Below are 17,014 nucleotides of genomic sequence, written 5' to 3' on the forward strand. Positions count from 1 at the left end.
AGTACAATGTATCTTGTTATGCTAAGTCACAAAAGCTTTTGGAGTTGTAACCGTGTTTCTCCACACTAAGAGCTAACAGAGAGTATTTTCTGTCAGAACTAGGGCAATTTGCCTTTTACCACGGAAAAATGCAGAATTCATAGCTCCCTGCTGCGGAATTCAGGATTTGCCGCAGCAGAAAGAGAAGGGCCTTAGCTGTGCCTTATGTCTACATATCCTCGTACAAATCGGTTTTCAGAGAGAATATTTTGCATTGAATATTGTTATACAGTGGAACCCGCGTATAATGATGTTGGCGGTTATCGCTAATTTAATCGTTATGCGAGGGATGTCGCTACAGGAGGGCTGACCGAGGTCAGCACCATCCTACAGACATCGCGCCTTGCGCGTTATCCCGTGAGCGACGCTAATGACAGACGCTATGAACGTGGGGGGTTGGGTGGAAACACCAATATATTATTGAAAATAGCTCGTTTGCTTTGATTGCTTTTGGTTGCCGTTGTAGATACGCACAACGTCACGTTCATCTGCGACAAGGTGTGCGGCGTAATGAGCAGGCCGCACGCGCACCACGATAAAATTCTTGAGAACATCGACATAATGAAGTGCGCTTACACATGCGTCTTCAACTTTTTGTATGCATGCTTTCGGATAATTTTGCGCTATATACCTGCACTGTTGACTGCCGTAGGCCGTACTTTCGCACGATGGACACCACCCTTGTTCCGTGGTGATGATCCTCGATGACCACCAACTTAACATCCAAGTCTATCACTTTCTGTTTCTTCCGCTGGGTCGCTATTGTCGACAGAGGTATTGCTGATGCGTTAAAGCAGGAAGCGGGAGCAGAAATGCTGTGAACAGCAGGTCACCAGAGTACGACTGACAATCTCCGAAGGAAATCTCGAGCTCTCGTGCGGGACTTCCATACCAAAAAAGTGTGGGGGTACATCATACATCCTTCTGACGTTCCATTCCCACAATGTCCTACAATTTGCGGAAGGGTGCAACGCCGGACAAGGCGGTGCCAAAGTGGGTCCGCGAGCATGAGGGCGTCGGATATCGCTGTACGAGTACTCAGAACAGCGAAATTTGTCAGTATGTGCGGGTCCATTCTCCATAGAGGCAATGTATATTTTGACAGTAAAAGAAAAACATATTTTTCTACGGGGTATATCGGTGCGCGAGGGATCATTGTGCGCGGGTTTTACTGTAGTTGTGTGATTGGTAAAGGCTTATGACAGGAATTTGCAAGTCATCTCACTTCATTGTTACGGAAGAAGCTTTGTTGCCTGCTTTGAGCATTCTGTGCTTCGTACATTCACATAGACCAGTAAAACACCTACGTGGCAAAGTTGAGCATTTCAGTAAGAAAACATACTGTGATGCTATTTGCCCAGGTAAACCAAACACATACATAGTACATATATTGCTTCTACGGAAGACTTCATCAAGCCTTCAGAAAGTACTTCAAAACCTAGAAACCATGTCGAGGGGGAATGTTTCTGCTGCATATTGATTGATTGGTAAAAGAAGCTGCTGAATATAACTAACACACTTTACATTCAATCCACTTGATTTGTATGGTCTGCTTCTGCATAGGGCCAACAATGAGGTCCACAACAAAATCTCAGACAATCAGTCAGTGTATTAGTTAGTGCCAGAAATCACGGTTCCTAATGTATTTGTATTAGCTCTTTAACACACACCCCTGGCGAAGCCCCCAGATCAAATTTGTCATTAGACAACAAACTCAATCCGGGGCTTCGGAAGAATGTCATACGGACTCGTGCCACACTTGTATAAAGCAAGATGATCAAGAAACCTCACCTGCAATGACCCAGTAGAAGCTACCTCTGTTCCAGACACTGGAGGATTAACAGCTGGGTCGTCCGTGACAGTTGTCACCTGGAAGCGTCCACGGCTTACAGGCGGCTTTGATGAGGACTTTACATCTGTGTTGCTCGTCTGTGTCGCAGTGCTAACAGCATGAGCCACTTCTGACCCCATATCCGATGTAGTTGACTGAAGTGGGATGGGGGAGGTGGCCGTGGTGGCTAATGTGGGAGTGGACTGTTGCACATTTGTACAGTCATTGGTGTCTTGCGTTTGTGAGAGAGGGTCATCTTCCACTTTTGTGACATGGAAGCGCGACACCCTACGACCCCCTGGAGCAGCGGGTACCATGATGGTTGCTGCTGCATTACAAACCTCAGTATTAGAAGGAGGGGGGTGCATGTTTCAACACACGCAAACTTATTACAGCTTTACATATTGGTACAATTAGTTGCATAATTTGTGGCAAATAAAACAAAATGAAAAAAAAAAAAAAAAAGCAAAGAAGAAGTGCTCCAAAACATATGTGGTATTGGTTTCATGAAGAGTTTGTACGTGCTTTATGTCTAGAAGTTTGAGTTCGGTATTGAGTGTGTCTCAGCTTTTGTCACTATATTGTTGACCTCAAATGGAGATTAGTAAGTGGCTTTCTATTTCTAGAAGCAGACATAACACAAAGCCAACATGGCTTTTGGTATTGGTGAAGGTGTATCTCTGAATATACCAGCGATACATATTGTGAGCAAGTACTTAAACTCAAACTACGCGGATGTGATTTGAAGGCAGAATGCCACAAGTTCTACTTGACTCAATGAGAAAAGTTCAGTACCTATAAAAATATCTAGTCAAATTCGTCGTACCTGGCACACTGAAACCAACTGATGCAGTTGCCTCCGGCTTGCTTGCATCGACCAGCTCAGATACGGCAGCCATTAGTCCAGGATCAGGCATCTGCTGTGCTGGCATGTCAGTGCTACACGGCACTGCAGCGGTTGGTGTCTGAACCACTGTTGCCGAAGCAGTGACCGAAGTGGCAACAGAGGGTTCAGTAGCAGTCAGAACCTGTGGCTGGGAGTGTGCCGGTGTTAACGTGGTAGGAGCTGTGGTGCTCTGAGAGAATATTGCCTGCAGCCCTTGCTCAATGTTGCTCTTCATGGTGTTACCGTGCAACTTCTGAAGTTCCAGCTTCAGGTCCTCCAAGTTGGTAGCCACAGCTGGCTTGCGAGATTCCACAGGCACAGATGTAGGCCGTAGAGAGGCAGTTGACACAGGATGCTTTGGGGAGGGTGGGGTGGCTCCGTTTGTAGAATCTGTGCCGGACTGGGACTGCTCTGGAGCTTGGGCTGATGACTGTGCAAAGTGTAAACAAGAACTATGATTACCAGTTCAGAAATTGGGAACAAAAGATAAGCTGAAATTATTACAGGATACTGAGACAACACACAATTTCTACTTAAAGAAAGTCACTTGCAAAGAAACACAACTCATCTCAAGTCATTTGTGATCATTTTAATGAAGCACGTAGCTAGCATGACATGCAGTGTAAAATATCCGCCCTGAAACACCAATTGCAACACATTTGCCAGTTGTGTAATTATCAAGTAATTATGAGTGAAGCACAATGCTTTGGGATATTCCCACTCCTGTAATATAGGATGTACAATCATAGAGGTTGCCATGCAAAATGCAAGACCGTCTACAGCACATGGGCCTGAAATGTTCTCATTAAGAGAAAATGAAGAGCATTCCTGATCAAGATTGAGCAAAATTGCAATTTTCACGAATTTCGGAAATGCTACCTTTCCGCGAAATTATCCAGCGAAGTGACATACTCTAAGTACTCCGCCGTGCAAGATCAACGTACCGCGAAATTAAGAAATATTCCCCAAATGTACCTGCATCCGAATTCGTTAATTATGAGACCACAAAATTAACCACCTATACAGTATTTCATGCACAAAGAAAAACATATCTGAGCACTTGATTGTTCTAGACCTAAAGAGTAAAGGCTAACTTTTTTATGGGCTTTCATTGCTCTCTTTAAAAACCTTGCTCCCATTGTGTGCATTTCCCCCTCTTGAAAGGGACAAATTTTATTGATTCCCCATTGTGAGAAAGGATGAGGGGAAAAGATAATATTCAATTATGTCCAGCCTCAGCTATAAATATTTCAGATGTGATTTCTACTGTCAATTTACTGTCTTACGTAATAATATTCCAATATCATACTGTCAATAACGAATAATGAAAGCTTGTTAATTCACACCTCGTTAATCCAAATTACAGTCGTCGACCAATAATTCGGAATCCGAAAATTTGGACTTGCCAATTTTTTGGACAGAGCTGTTAGTCTAATGTGCTTTTGCTGATGCCGATGACAGTAGGTTGTTGTTTTGTGCTTTCCTTACTTGTTTTTGTTCGTGCCGCTGATGCCGATGGTGGTAAAATGGGCATGCCGCCGCCGGCCAAAGTTCCATCGGCGCAAATGTCTATGTCATATGTACCCATTTCTCGTCCTTTTCGGTATTCAACGGCGGGGTACTCTTGTTCTTTCCGGAATCAAGCATCATGTGCATCATGAGTGGAAGTGAATCAACCAATGGCGAATTCAGGTGGTCATTTCAGGGAAACTTTTTTTGCCAGATCTCGAGCAATCATGTTCGCTTGGTCAAAGCGAAGCAATCACGCATGTTCGCGTGGCGCTTTTCGAGCACCCGGAATGTGCTAGCTAGCACATTTTTTGCCCGGCCTCCACATGATCGAGCAGCGGGTTGCCCAACTATATCCGGTGTCGTGACATCTCCACTGCAACGGTGGCGAGTGCCCTCATTGGCGTGCACGTCGAAGTTCACGTAGTTTAGCAGACAATGGAACCTGAAGACGGGTGACCGCGAGTGTGATCCAAGCAACTAAAACTGGATGGCAACAGTCACATGATCCAGCTCGGGCGTAAACCTAGCAATTTCCGAGCGCTACGCCGTGTTGCCATGAAATCACCACCTGAATTCGCCACAGGAAATGTCGATACGCGAGCGTGCAGGAAAACCGGGAGAAAGCAGTAGAGGCCATCCGGGGTTACGAAAGTTACGAACGCTCCAAGCGATATTGTGCATAAATTATGTATTACCTAGCGTTATGTGATTAACAAAACTTGATATTTTGTGCCCTTATAACTTGATATCTGTTTTATGACAAATGGAGTTTTGCGGTACGCGCGACGCAGGTAGTGGCGGAGGCCATCTTTGTTTCACTTGGCGTATTTCGTATAACGAATTTTTCTATTTAACGAAACAAAGAGCCAGGATTTGCAAATTTGTTATATGGAGATTCGACTGTAGTACATTCCTACCAAAATTTCTGAACAAACCCTACATGGCCAGGTGGCTTCAACGCGACCAGAACGGACAGGTTCAGTCGCAAGCTTGGTGATCTCCAGAGTGAATTCAAGCAAAGATTCTTCGAGTTCAGGAGACTTGCAACTGAGCTTTTTGCCTACTCAGTTTCCCGCCAGTGCATCGTTCACCATTGAAGGAAATGTCTTCGTTGGGAGAAGCTTAAAAAAGAGTGCCGTCTCGTCTATGTTATAAATGTCGTCCGGACTGAACTGACATAGTATCTTGGGGAGTCGTCGCGCCCGCCAGTCCTTGCACGCTGTGGTGTCACCGACGGCACTTTCACCACACACACAGAATGAAAGACGAGTCCATTGCGCTTCTTGAATCTGGAGAGCCATCCTTCACTGCAGGAAAAGTTCTTCTGCCTTGGCACAAATGAGGGGCCCGCTTAAAGGAAGATTTTCATTTCGGGCCCTCCGGGTCCACAATACCAAGCACTTTTCCAGTTCCTTGTAGTTGGCCAGTCGTAGCCTCTTCCGCTGGGGTGCAAATCTGGAATTGCTGAATGCGTCATGCAGCTTGTCCTTTTCCTGGATGATCCGAGTCAGGGTACTCTTCGGAACTCCGTACTTCGTTGCTAGTGCAGTCTTGGAAAATCCACCGCTGTCGAAATCGTTGATGATATCAATCTTCTTGGCCAGCGGTAGGGTGTGGTGCGCGCGTTTAGGCGTAGCCATCCCGAATGAATGCAGGCTTGAAACTGAAACCACTGAAACTCCTGTCGATGGGGGTGTCATGTCAACATGTCACCACGTGCAAGGCGGCGGTGGCGCAGTACACGACCGGAAACCAACGCCGGAAACTGATGATGCGCGTGGCGATCGCGCTGGGAAAGTTGGAGAGTACTCAGACAACTGTCCTGTTGGCTCCGTTTACGCGGAGGTTCAGAAATTTTTGTTCCGATTAATGGAAGAAAAATTACATTGGAAAGATACAAAACCAACCAAATCAGAGACTTTTGTTCCATTCCAACGTAAATTCCGTTTAAGCGATTTCCGTTTAGCGAGATTGCACTGTATTTGCACAGCCCTACTAAAGACCATGGCTGCAAGATATGACTGCTACGACTGTTGCCAGCACGACTCAGAAACTAGATATGACATCAGAAGCAGGTGACCTTCCCTACTGGCGGACTGGCTTGGTGTAACCTTGGAGTGAGCAAACCATGCAAATGACGTCAAGCCACTTGTGGGAGGTGGGTCGAGCGATCACTCGACGCCTTTTTTTTTGCACATGAACAGCGGCCGCGTTGAATGCAATATTGCAAAAATTTGACATACCGTACTTTCGCGAATATAAGGACCCCCCCTCACTTTAGTCAACCAGTTTTTGAAACAAAAGTTTGTGCGACTCTAAGGATCCTCCCCCACTTCGCTTGAGCGATCGCCTCCATTGGTCCATCATGTCACTCTGTCACATGATCGCAAGTGAGTCGGCCTCCTTTCTCATTGCTTAAATAGGGTCTTCTCATTTTCTGTCAGACCGAAAAGGAAGTTGTTACGATGAACTTGAAGATGGTGTCCTATTCTGCGCAACTCAAACGAAAGTAAGGTGATACTGCGCGAATCTATCACAATTGATGATAGATATGGAATAGATATATACAGGGTGTCTCACCGAAAAAGGGCCAGGGGCTAAAGAAAAAACAGAGTGCTCTACGCAAATAGAACCAACTGCACATGCTTGGCAGTTGTGTAGTCTATCCAAAAATATTTTTTCATCGCCCCTTGTCAATTAATTAGCGGTAATTAATTTTCTAACTTTTTAAGTATCGGTTTTAGCTCTCAGATGTCAATCAGGAAGTTGTAGTACATGTCGAAAAAGACGCAACTGAAGTGGTTCAAGCTTGCTATGGCTTGTGGTTTCGTTTTTTCCCGGGTTTAAAAATTGGTTTCAGAAGCCGCGCTCCCCATAATTTGGCGCCCGCGCGCCACGATTGCAGTGCACTCTGATAGGTGTGCCGTGAAACAGGTTAAATATCTTCCTCTTGTGTGACGTGGCCCAAGGATGGTCTCCAAGCGCTAATCTCAAGGTCAATATACACCGGAGGGCGCTGGAATCGTCGCGCGCAGGTGCCGGATTATGGGCAGCGATCTGCGGTCCGCCCGGCATCAGAAACCCGGGAAAAAACGAAACCACAAGCCATAGCGACCTCGAACCACAACAGTTGCGTCTTTTTCGACATGTACTACAACTTCCTGTTTGACATCTGAAAGCTAAAACCGATACTTAAAAAGTTAGAAAATTAATTACCGCTAATTAATTGACAAGGGGCGATGAAAAAATATTTTTGGTTAGACTACACAACTGCCAAGCACGTGCAGTTGGTTCCATTTGCGTAGAGCACTGTTTTTTCTTTAGCCCCTGGCCCTTTTTCGGTGGGACACCCTGTAGAACTGATGATAGGTTGAAAACCATGTGGTTACGGCCGCCTGGTGCGCTTTTGAATACGAAGTCAGTGGTGTCCCGCGGCCACCTCACCAACGAAGTGAAAGAACTACACAAAAGCACAACAGTGACTTGGTGATTATCATTGGAGGACTTAGTGGCCTTCCAGCGCCTCGACGCTTTCATTAACAACCCTTTAGACAAACCTGTGTGTGGTTTACGAAGAACGGGCCAACAGACACGTGCGGATATCGACCGCGAAGATGCGAAAGGCGTTGCCGGGGGGCCATCGTGCAGTGCGTATCTGACGCATAAAAGGACATACAAGCAGGAATTATTGTGGAATCGTTCAAGTAAGCAACGCTTTGGATGGCTCCGAAAGGGATGAACTTTGCGAGCATGACGATCTTGGAGTCCAAGTCAGCCGCGTCGACAGACAGAGATGGCGACTCGAGTAGTAAAGCTGTAATTAAGTCCGATAAATAATTTGTTCTGTGTAGTGCACTGAACTTCATTTATAATGTTTCACTGGAGTTTCTAAATTCCCTGTACTCGAATGTAAGGACCCCTCCCCGCTTTGGACAGCCTCGTTTTGAAAAAAAAAACGGGGTCCTTAGAATCGAGAAAATACGGTATTTCAGATAAAAGTCCTCCTTGAGAGCCATTCCCCCCCAGAACTCATTTTTCTGGAATCTCTTCATGGTCTCTTTAATGTCACACACCTTTTTCCTTAACTATGAAGATGACCAAGACGATCCTCTTTAAAGGGACTATGAAACAATTTTTTTCTTCGTTTCGTTCGAAAGAAGACATTTTTCTGAGTCTAGAACCGAAATTTTACTTTCGGCGCACGAGCGGATTTCTCGGGAGCGAATTTAAACGGAGCCAGAGCCGTATATGGGGAGAGTTTGGCCATTGGGAGGAACCTAACTTGAAGCGCGTCATGTGACGTCACGGCTAAGCCACCTCCCTCGCCGTGCTCTATTGTTGTCCCGTTGTCAGCCGTTCTCGCCGATGCCATATTGATGCTGATCGTTGTTTACGATGCAAGGAGGAAAGACACGTGCGTACATTGTCCTTCGAAAGCCCTTCGTCCTTGAACTCTTTCAGTCTGGCAACAAAGCCCCCCTTATCACAGGCGTCGGTGGGTCATAAGCCGGTTATTCCTGTAGATTGCATTCATTGCCAGAACAAAGCTGACGGACAGCATCAATATGGCGCGCATCAGATGGCTGATACGCGGATTCTGCTTGGATTCAGGCTTTTTGGGCGGCGCAACGACGACTCTGACGTCAAAATAGGCTCCACCCACGAGGCGGCAAAAGATCAGAGAATGGCCAAACTCTCCCTATAAATGGCTCTGAACGGAGCGGCGAAGGGAGGACAGCTGGCGCCGCGCCGTGACGAGCTGCCGAGCGGAGACACAACGGGTAACTTGACGCGACCACGGCCGGCTCAGCAACACGTCATCGTGACGTGTTGCCGAGCCGAGGAATCCCTCCAGGAGCACGCGCCGTAGGATCCCGCGTATGCGTTCATCGGGAGTGGAAATCTCTATGACAGCAGCTTTCGCGCGATCGGCAGATTTCGGCAGTGGCGGCAGCCACAGCACGAACTCGCGGCATTACTTGCCATTGTGCAACACCGGTGACGTAACGGGGAACCGAAGAGCGGTCCGTACAGTTACACCATCGGCAGGGAAATATGCGCGGGAGAGGAGGAACGTGGAAGAGACATTTCCAGCGCGCGCTCCTCGCAGAGTGGAGCGATTTCGTCCGGAAAAATTTGTGGCATATTAGTTTCTCTGCGGGAAGAAGAGTTTCCATCGAAAAAAAGTATGGGGGTTCGGGAAATTTCATAGTCCCTTTAAAATGTATGCTTACTGAAGCAAAAGCTCATCACAAGTAATTTTCAAGGACAAGACCAGAAAATGATCAAACTTTTTTTAAACAATAAAAGTTTCAAGTCTTCTTGGCCTTACTTGTGCAAAATACAGTCGTAGACCGATTTTTCCGACTCCAAAAATGGGGACTTTCCAATATTTAGGACAAAAGTTGTGGCTTTATCAGACGCCCCATTGAGCCAATGTATTTTGACGTCCGAAAATTTGGACTGTTTTTCGCAGGTACGGTTCGAGTTTTTGCACATATACCCCTCGCTTTTTTTTTTCCTTTCCCTTCGCCTTCACTGACGGAGCGCCTCAGTGCGCGCGGAGCCGGAGTTTACGCACGCACACCACTGATGGGGTATGCACACGCGCCACAAGCACCCATAAACGTGCCATTGTTGGAGACAAGAAGTGACCATGAAATGATGTTCGCGCCTTCAAGTGATTCTGAGGGTGTCTCGATCGACTTCGCGGATACTGACGAATGCGATGAAGACGCAAGCACGTCGGCAAGAGGAGCGTTATCATGTTCATCGATAACTGCGCAGCACATGGTGCAGTACAGAACCTCCAGGCGATACGTTTAGAGTTCTTGCCTCCGAATACAACAAGTGTCCTGCAGCCCACGGACCAAGGAATCATAAAAAATATCGTGGTTCTCTACTGGTCCCGCCTGCTCTCGCGTGTTGTGCTGTGCTACGAAAACAAAACTAACTATAACGCTACGCTTGTCGCCACGCTTCATATCTTTGCCGTCTAGTGAGAGTCGTGGGAAGCAGTGAAAGGGAGAACTACAGTTAAACCTCGGTATAACGAAGTCGGTAAATTAGGCGATTCACTTCGTTATTGAAATTTCGTTAAAATGAAACACCATGTATACAGCGCAAGAAAAAAACAGCAACGTGCAGCATTTATCGAGAAATAATTTATTTGCGGCAAAAGTTTTTTTTTTTTGTTAGCGCCTATTGTAGCGCCTATTGTTAGCGCCTAGCGCGCTAACTGTGGCTATGAGCGACGTACAGATGTGGACAGATGGAGAGAGGACAGAAGGAAGGAGTGGGGTACAGGGGGTGTGGCAAAAGTAGTCTGTGACCTTCTTCTGTGCCATAATGACCACCAACATTGGCGTTACAAGACATTCAAGTTCCCAAAGTGTTTTCATTGTGTCGTGCTGCTCGTGCGATCCAAGGTATCGCCTTAGCACATCAAGAGCATCCAGCACATCGCGCGCGCTGGGGACGGGGACGTCGCACGATTCCTCATCACCATCACTAACGTCCTTACCTTGCGAGTTGCTGAGTACATCCTGCACCATAGAGTCATCAGTAGCTTCTTCCGTCGGAATAACGCAAGAGTCCACAAACAAGAAGTCCTCAAGAGTGACAGCATCGGGAACAATGTCCGGGGTGCCTCGAAGCTGCCTCGACGCTCCCAAAAGTTCTTCGTCCTACTCAGTCCCTTAGTCGCTCACTTCATTGCCTTCCATGCGGTTTACACCTTCACCAAGGGGAACTTCGAAGCCCGCCTTCCTAAAGCAGTTCTGAATTATCTCCTTCCGAGTGGCTTTCCACGACGTCGACATCATCTCAATCGCTCGAAAAATGTCCACCTTCATTGAACGTTCAACACGAATGTCCAGTAGGAACTTGTCAATAACCCGCCGACGATACGCACATTTTACACTGTTAATGATGCCCTGGTCCAGCAGCTGGATCAGCGAGGTACAGTTCGGAGGCAGGAACTGCAGCTCCACGTTTCCCAGCTCCAGGTCGTCGATTCGGTGAGCCGAGCAGTTGTGTAACAACAGGCAAATCCGTCAGCCGTCTTTCTTCATCACATCATCGAGCGCTTGCATCCAGCAACGGAAAATGTCTCTCGTCATCCAGGCTTTTGTGTTAGCCGTGTATTCCATGTCCAGCTGGCGAGCATCTCTGAAGCACCGGGGATTTTTGCTCCTTCCTATGACCAGGAGTGGTCGTTTGTCAGTACCGTCCATGTTGATGCAGAACAGCACTGTTATCTGGAGTTTGCTCTGCTTAGCCCCGTGCAACGGTCTCCTTTCAGGGAAAGCGTCCTGTCCGGGAGCATCTGATAGAAGAGGGCCGATTCGTCAGCGTTGTAAACGTCCCTTGGCTGGTACCGCGTCAAGATTCGTGGCAGCACCTCTTCAAGCCAAACCGCCGCTTCAGGCACGTCAGCGGACGCTCATTCACCGCTGACCACCTTTCCAACAATGGCGTGCCGAGCCTTGAAACGGTGAAGCCACCCACTGCTTGCTCGGAACGCATCCTTTTCCAATAAGCAGCCGAAGTCCTTGGCTTTCTGTTGCAGTACAGCACCGGAGACTGGAACGTTCTGCGCCCTAGTTTCCATAAACCAGGAGTTCACAGCTTTGTCAATGTCGTCGTACGTGGCTCCTTTCAGTCTCTTGCGTTGGGAACTTGTGCCCTTCTTCAGCGCGCCCAGGATACAGTCCTTCGCTTTCAAAATGGTGGAGAGCGAATTCTGCGGTATGCCATAGCGTTCCGCCACGTCTTTTTTCTTTTCTCCGTTGGCGACCGCTTCCAGGATCTTTGCCTTCTCTTCAAGGGTGATGATTTTCCGTTTCCTGGCCATGGCCACAGCACAGCCACAATACTAAACAACAAACCGAAGCGTCTGAAGCAGCAGAGTGAAACCAGTACGGTGCGGACAGTATGGAGCACAACGCACGTGGTCGCTTGACTGATGGACGCTGCGCAAGCGCAAGGCGCATATGAGTGGGGATGGCACGTCCACAGCCAATAGGGTTCTGCGCTGACGCCAAGTATCTCGTCGGCGTTCCACGAGATGGCAGCGCGGCGACTGCAGACTCGTTACCGGCGGCGTTATGTTGCCGCAAAATCAAAATCGCGAAGAAAAACACCCTTTGTGTGCCATTTTTTTGTGAATTCGTGGCGACAATATGATCTGTACTTCGCTGAGGCCTTCGTTAAATTGAAATTGCGAGCAACCAGACTTCGTTATACTGAGACATGAAATACATGGGGTTCTATAGTAGCAAATTTACCGAAACCATAAAACTTCACAAAATCGAGGATTTCGTTAAACTGAAGTTCGTTACATCGAGGTTTAACTGTATAGCGAACACTTTTCGTCAAGCCGGATTTTGCAAGGAAGGTTGGTATCGCCATCGACGAGGACGACAGATCAACGGACGGCCGGGCATTGGTAGACGACCTCCGAAGCTCAGGTATCGCAATACCTGCAAGTGTAACGTTTGAAACGTACGCCGAAGTAGATCAATGTGCAGAATTTTGTGCCGAAATGACTGATGGGCAAATCATTTCACAAGTCCTCGACGTGCCAGCGGAAGTGATGACGTGGAAATGACGCGAATGCTGTTGCTACTCCTTCAGCGACAGCAATACTTGCAATGTCTACCGTGACAACATGACACTAGCCGAAATACGTCGCGACACCATTTCTCGCATACGCGCAGCAAAGCAGATGCGCATAGATATTTTTTTTGTGCCTTTTTGAGTTTTCTTTAATAAAAATCATTTTGGAGATTTGTGTCATTAACTGGAAATTCGAACTGATCGATAATTCGGACAGATTTTGTGGCTTTCAGAAGTAAAAAAAATCAGTCGGCGACTGTATAACCTTTTTGTCTTGTGTTTCCTTAGCTCAAACTTTTTAGCACCCCTATGAAGTTAACAAGCTTTTACTGTAAATGAACCCAGACTACTGTTAGCCCCAATTACAGCGCTGACTTTCATCACACAACTAGGTGTAGACTACAACAAATGCAGATTTGACACGTGACACTTCAGGGCAACATACACGGTACTTATTGCAAGAAGTTGGTAATTCTGCTTCAGCCTTCTAACCTAAGCTTACCTGAGGCACAGCTGGTGCAGGGACAGTAGGAGTAGGGGCAAGAACAGGAGCAGAAGGAGCAGCTGGGGTAGGCACAGCTGCAGGAGCAGCAGCAGCAACAGCAGGAGTAGCAGGAACTGCTGGAGCAGTAGGGCTTGCTGAAAGGGCACCACTGAGTGAATCTGTTGTTGTCAGTTCTACCAGCTTCTGTTGGAGGTGGCCAAGGTTGGTGAACCGTGCTTGGACTGGCAAAGTAGCACTCCTAGAAAATTCGATACCATGCTTGAATGAGTGACACCGTTAATAATTACGAGATGACTCACCCAGGTTCAGATTCTGAAAAGCTGTTTTCACTGCTGAGTGCATGTGGCGTTGTGCCGCACGTTGGGGGAGTAGGTGCTTGGCTTCCAGAGATGTCACGGACTACAGCATCTACCTGAAAGACAGACACAATGTAAGCACTATCATGTAGAATAATGGGAGATGAAGAAAAGGCACCAGCAGTGGGATTTGAATCCACACCCTTGACACTCGCACCCAATCCACACCCTTGACTACTTAATAACAATATTCGAACTACTCCACTAATAACTATTCCACGAATATGAACGACACAACCCCGAAAGCGGGCTTCACCAGATGCTTTCCTGCATGAGGTGAAGCCTGCTTTATAAAATCACTAGTGCTGCAGGAACAACACAACACAGGCGGACCGTTGTTGTTAAGCGTGAGATAACGTTAGCCCAAGTTAATTGTGCATACTTGGCCTGAGGAAGGGGCGGCATGTCTCCTACGTGCAGTTTAGCGGTGCCAGTGGGGAATTTTGATTTGATGTCTGGGAGGTTGTCTCGAAAAAGTTAAGACTCTTAGATAGTGCCTGCAGCCCAGGAACAAAAGGGTGCCATAAAAACATCCCTTACATTCAAAATTTCAGCAATGCAACATCCCCAGGTGAGATGAGACACACACTAAAGCAAGGAAGCTAAAAGATGTTCATGGCAAAGCTGAGGCGGGACGTACGCCAATTTGTGTTTCACAAGTGACCTGTGGATGTTCAGAAACAATTACAGCCTCATCTGTGTAGCATTCCACTGCCTGACATCAAATTTTGAAATCAAAATTATTGTCCCAGTAAGTGTAGACTCAGCTGAAAAGCCGGAAACACTATCACATAAAATTAAAGAGTAAGGGCTTCCCACGGAAGATTTAGATGTCTCGCTTGTGACTGTTAATGGCAGAAAAGTTACACTAAAGCCACGCGCTACAAATCACGAACTTTTAGTGCAAAAGGCACGTATTCTAAAAGTTACACAAATATTCGATATTCGATCCAGTATTTTTTTTCTGCATTAGATTCAATATTCCATTCAACTTCAAATACGTACGTAGTCAGATTCGCACACCCCAACAGTTATAATGAAACAAGGGATGAACAGCCATGCTCATTTTCAAGGTGGGACTGGTAGTGCTGGTTAGTTGAATCTAACACAGACAGCAAAAGCTAGCACCTCAATTTGCCGTGGCCTGATCTACCCAAGGAACAAATTAGAAACCTTGGGTCTACACCTAGAAATGAGTGTCTGTTTACTACATACCTACCAACCTGACAAACTCTAAATAGCGCGCTGGGAAGGGCGTTAATTTTGGACGCCACTGTATTGTGATCCCTCTACGTCATAAGTAGCCACTATCGCGTGGGGCTGCAACACCCTATCGTTGCTTCCGTAAGCCGCAATTCCTAAGACACGTCATCTCAGGCTCTCCAACTTTACATTTTGTGCAGCCACAGCCATTTCACTGATGATGGCAGCGGTCTTCGTCCATCCACACCAGTGGTGCTTCGCTTCGTGACATTTTGGGAACACCTTCCGGAACAGTGGTCACACGTGGTTGCTTACGCTCCGCGGCTGGTTATGCTCAACCAGAAAACACATGTAAAGGCACTTTCACGTGTGAGGAACACGTGCAGGTATTCTCTTTGGAGGGTGCCATCGGAGGAGACAAAACTATTGTACCAGGCTGGACTGACGATAGGACGATAGCACTTCCTCTAGAGCAACATGGATGCAATGAAACACGCAATCTGCTCTGACCTCCAGCCATGCATGGCCATGCCACGAAAAACACGTGATGGGCTGTCTAATTCTTCTGAGATGCATTTGCGCAGCTTTTAAAGGAAAATAAGAGAAGAAAAACCGAAAGTCCCAATTTTCCGGGAGATTGGATGGCGCGTCCATACAATCGTGAGACTCATCGAAATTTGGGGGCCTCCAGGATAACCTGGGAGAGTTGGGAGGTATGCTACTATGCAAATTATGGTAGAAGCAGACTTCTTTGGAATGAGCTAGATTTTTTTGCCTTCAAGTGAGTAAAAGTTCGATTTGCGTGTGATCGTTTAAAAGGGCAGACAGGGCAAAGAAGCACTGATATTTTTTGCTTGTTTTTTGTTTTTGGGGGTGCCATGCTCTGCAACAAACAAAGGAAGAATGAGCACAGGTGACCTGCAGTGCACGTGTTGCACACCTTTAAAAAATCTTCCACTCTTGAAAAGAGCATGTCAGACAAAAGCTGGAGGAGGAGGGTGCGTCATGACTTCATCTATCACCCTGGCAGGGCCGATCATGTGACTCATGATACAGACCGGTGTAGCTCAAGCATGTACAAGCAGAGTGTAAGCTGAGAAGAAAGGGCTTGCCGACATCATGCAGATCCATGGGAGACTGCTTTTCTAAATTTGATTGTGCAGCGAAAATACAGTTAAACCTAGATATAATGAAGTCAATAAAATCTGCAATTCACTTCGTTAAACTGAAATTTTGTTACATCGAAAATGGCCACTGAGCGTGAAGAAACTTAGCTCTAGGCGTGAGCAGACCATAATACCACGTTTATCTTCTGCTGAAGTAGTCCACGAGCTTTGTTTGTGTACTTTATTTTCAACTAGTGTCAGTGTCACGAGCCAGTTGCGGGCGCTCGGGCGTTAGCTTCTTCTTCTAACTAAGGGGCGACAATGGTCAGCGAAAGTCTAATGGCTTGCTACGCTTCCTCATCATCTTCTGGAGGGCTTCGGAAGACTTCTATCATGTTCATTCTTTCAACACAGCACGAATAGAGTCCTACACCTTCAAGATTGTCGAGCGAACTCTGGAGTATGTCATATCCGTTAACGATGTTCCTTCTTTCTTTTGCCTTTCTCTATCATGTCCAAGATACTTTGCTTGTCCTCCAACAAAAGCACTTCCCGTTTACCGGGATTGCCCATTGCGAAAGAACACGTGAGTGCAACACAGCCGGGCGAAGGTGGCAATAGGAGAAATATGGGTCCCACGTGATGTGTACCACGTGCGCCTGACGTGCACTCTGCCAACAGCTCTGCATGCCCCCATACGCCTACGCCTGCATACACTGAGCTACAGCCTCTCCAAACCTCTCCCAGATGGCACCGCCGCACTCCAATGTCATTGCTCTGCGTTTTCTGGCCAGTCGCGCGGTGCATATTCTTCAGTGCGGCTTCGTTAAATCAAAGTTACTGCAAACAGACATATAGTTATATAGAAGTTTCTAATACATGGGGTTCTATGGAAATAAATTTGAGAAAAATGCTTTTAAAAGGTTTAACTGTACATCGCACGGTACAAATATTTTG

The 17,014-nt window shown here is 46.8% G+C and overlaps 1 protein-coding gene across 7 annotated transcripts in view; it reads right to left on the reverse strand.

Moving 5' to 3' along the window:
* Positions 1 to 17,014, reverse strand: part of LOC135396493 (serine/threonine-protein kinase WNK4-like) — a 126,951-nt gene that overhangs the window by 20,113 nt on the left and 89,824 nt on the right. For 6 of the 7 annotated variants that reach the window (XM_064627500.1, XM_064627499.1, XM_064627501.1 and 3 more), the window contains exons 19-22: positions 13,692 to 13,804; positions 13,390 to 13,630; positions 2,697 to 3,186; positions 1,831 to 2,198 (exon numbers count right to left, since the gene is read on the reverse strand). In XM_064627500.1, coding sequence (XP_064483570.1) covers positions 1,831 to 2,198; positions 2,697 to 3,186; positions 13,390 to 13,630; positions 13,692 to 13,804 — 1,212 coding nt within the window. The remainder of the gene's footprint in view (positions 1 to 1,830; positions 2,199 to 2,696; positions 3,187 to 13,389; positions 13,631 to 13,691; positions 13,805 to 17,014) is intronic. The other variant, XM_064627498.1, reaches the window with a different exon arrangement.

Source organism: Ornithodoros turicata, chromosome 6 (assembly GCF_037126465.1).
Source record: "Ornithodoros turicata isolate Travis chromosome 6, ASM3712646v1, whole genome shotgun sequence".
NCBI lineage: Eukaryota > Metazoa > Arthropoda > Arachnida > Ixodida > Argasidae > Ornithodoros > Ornithodoros turicata.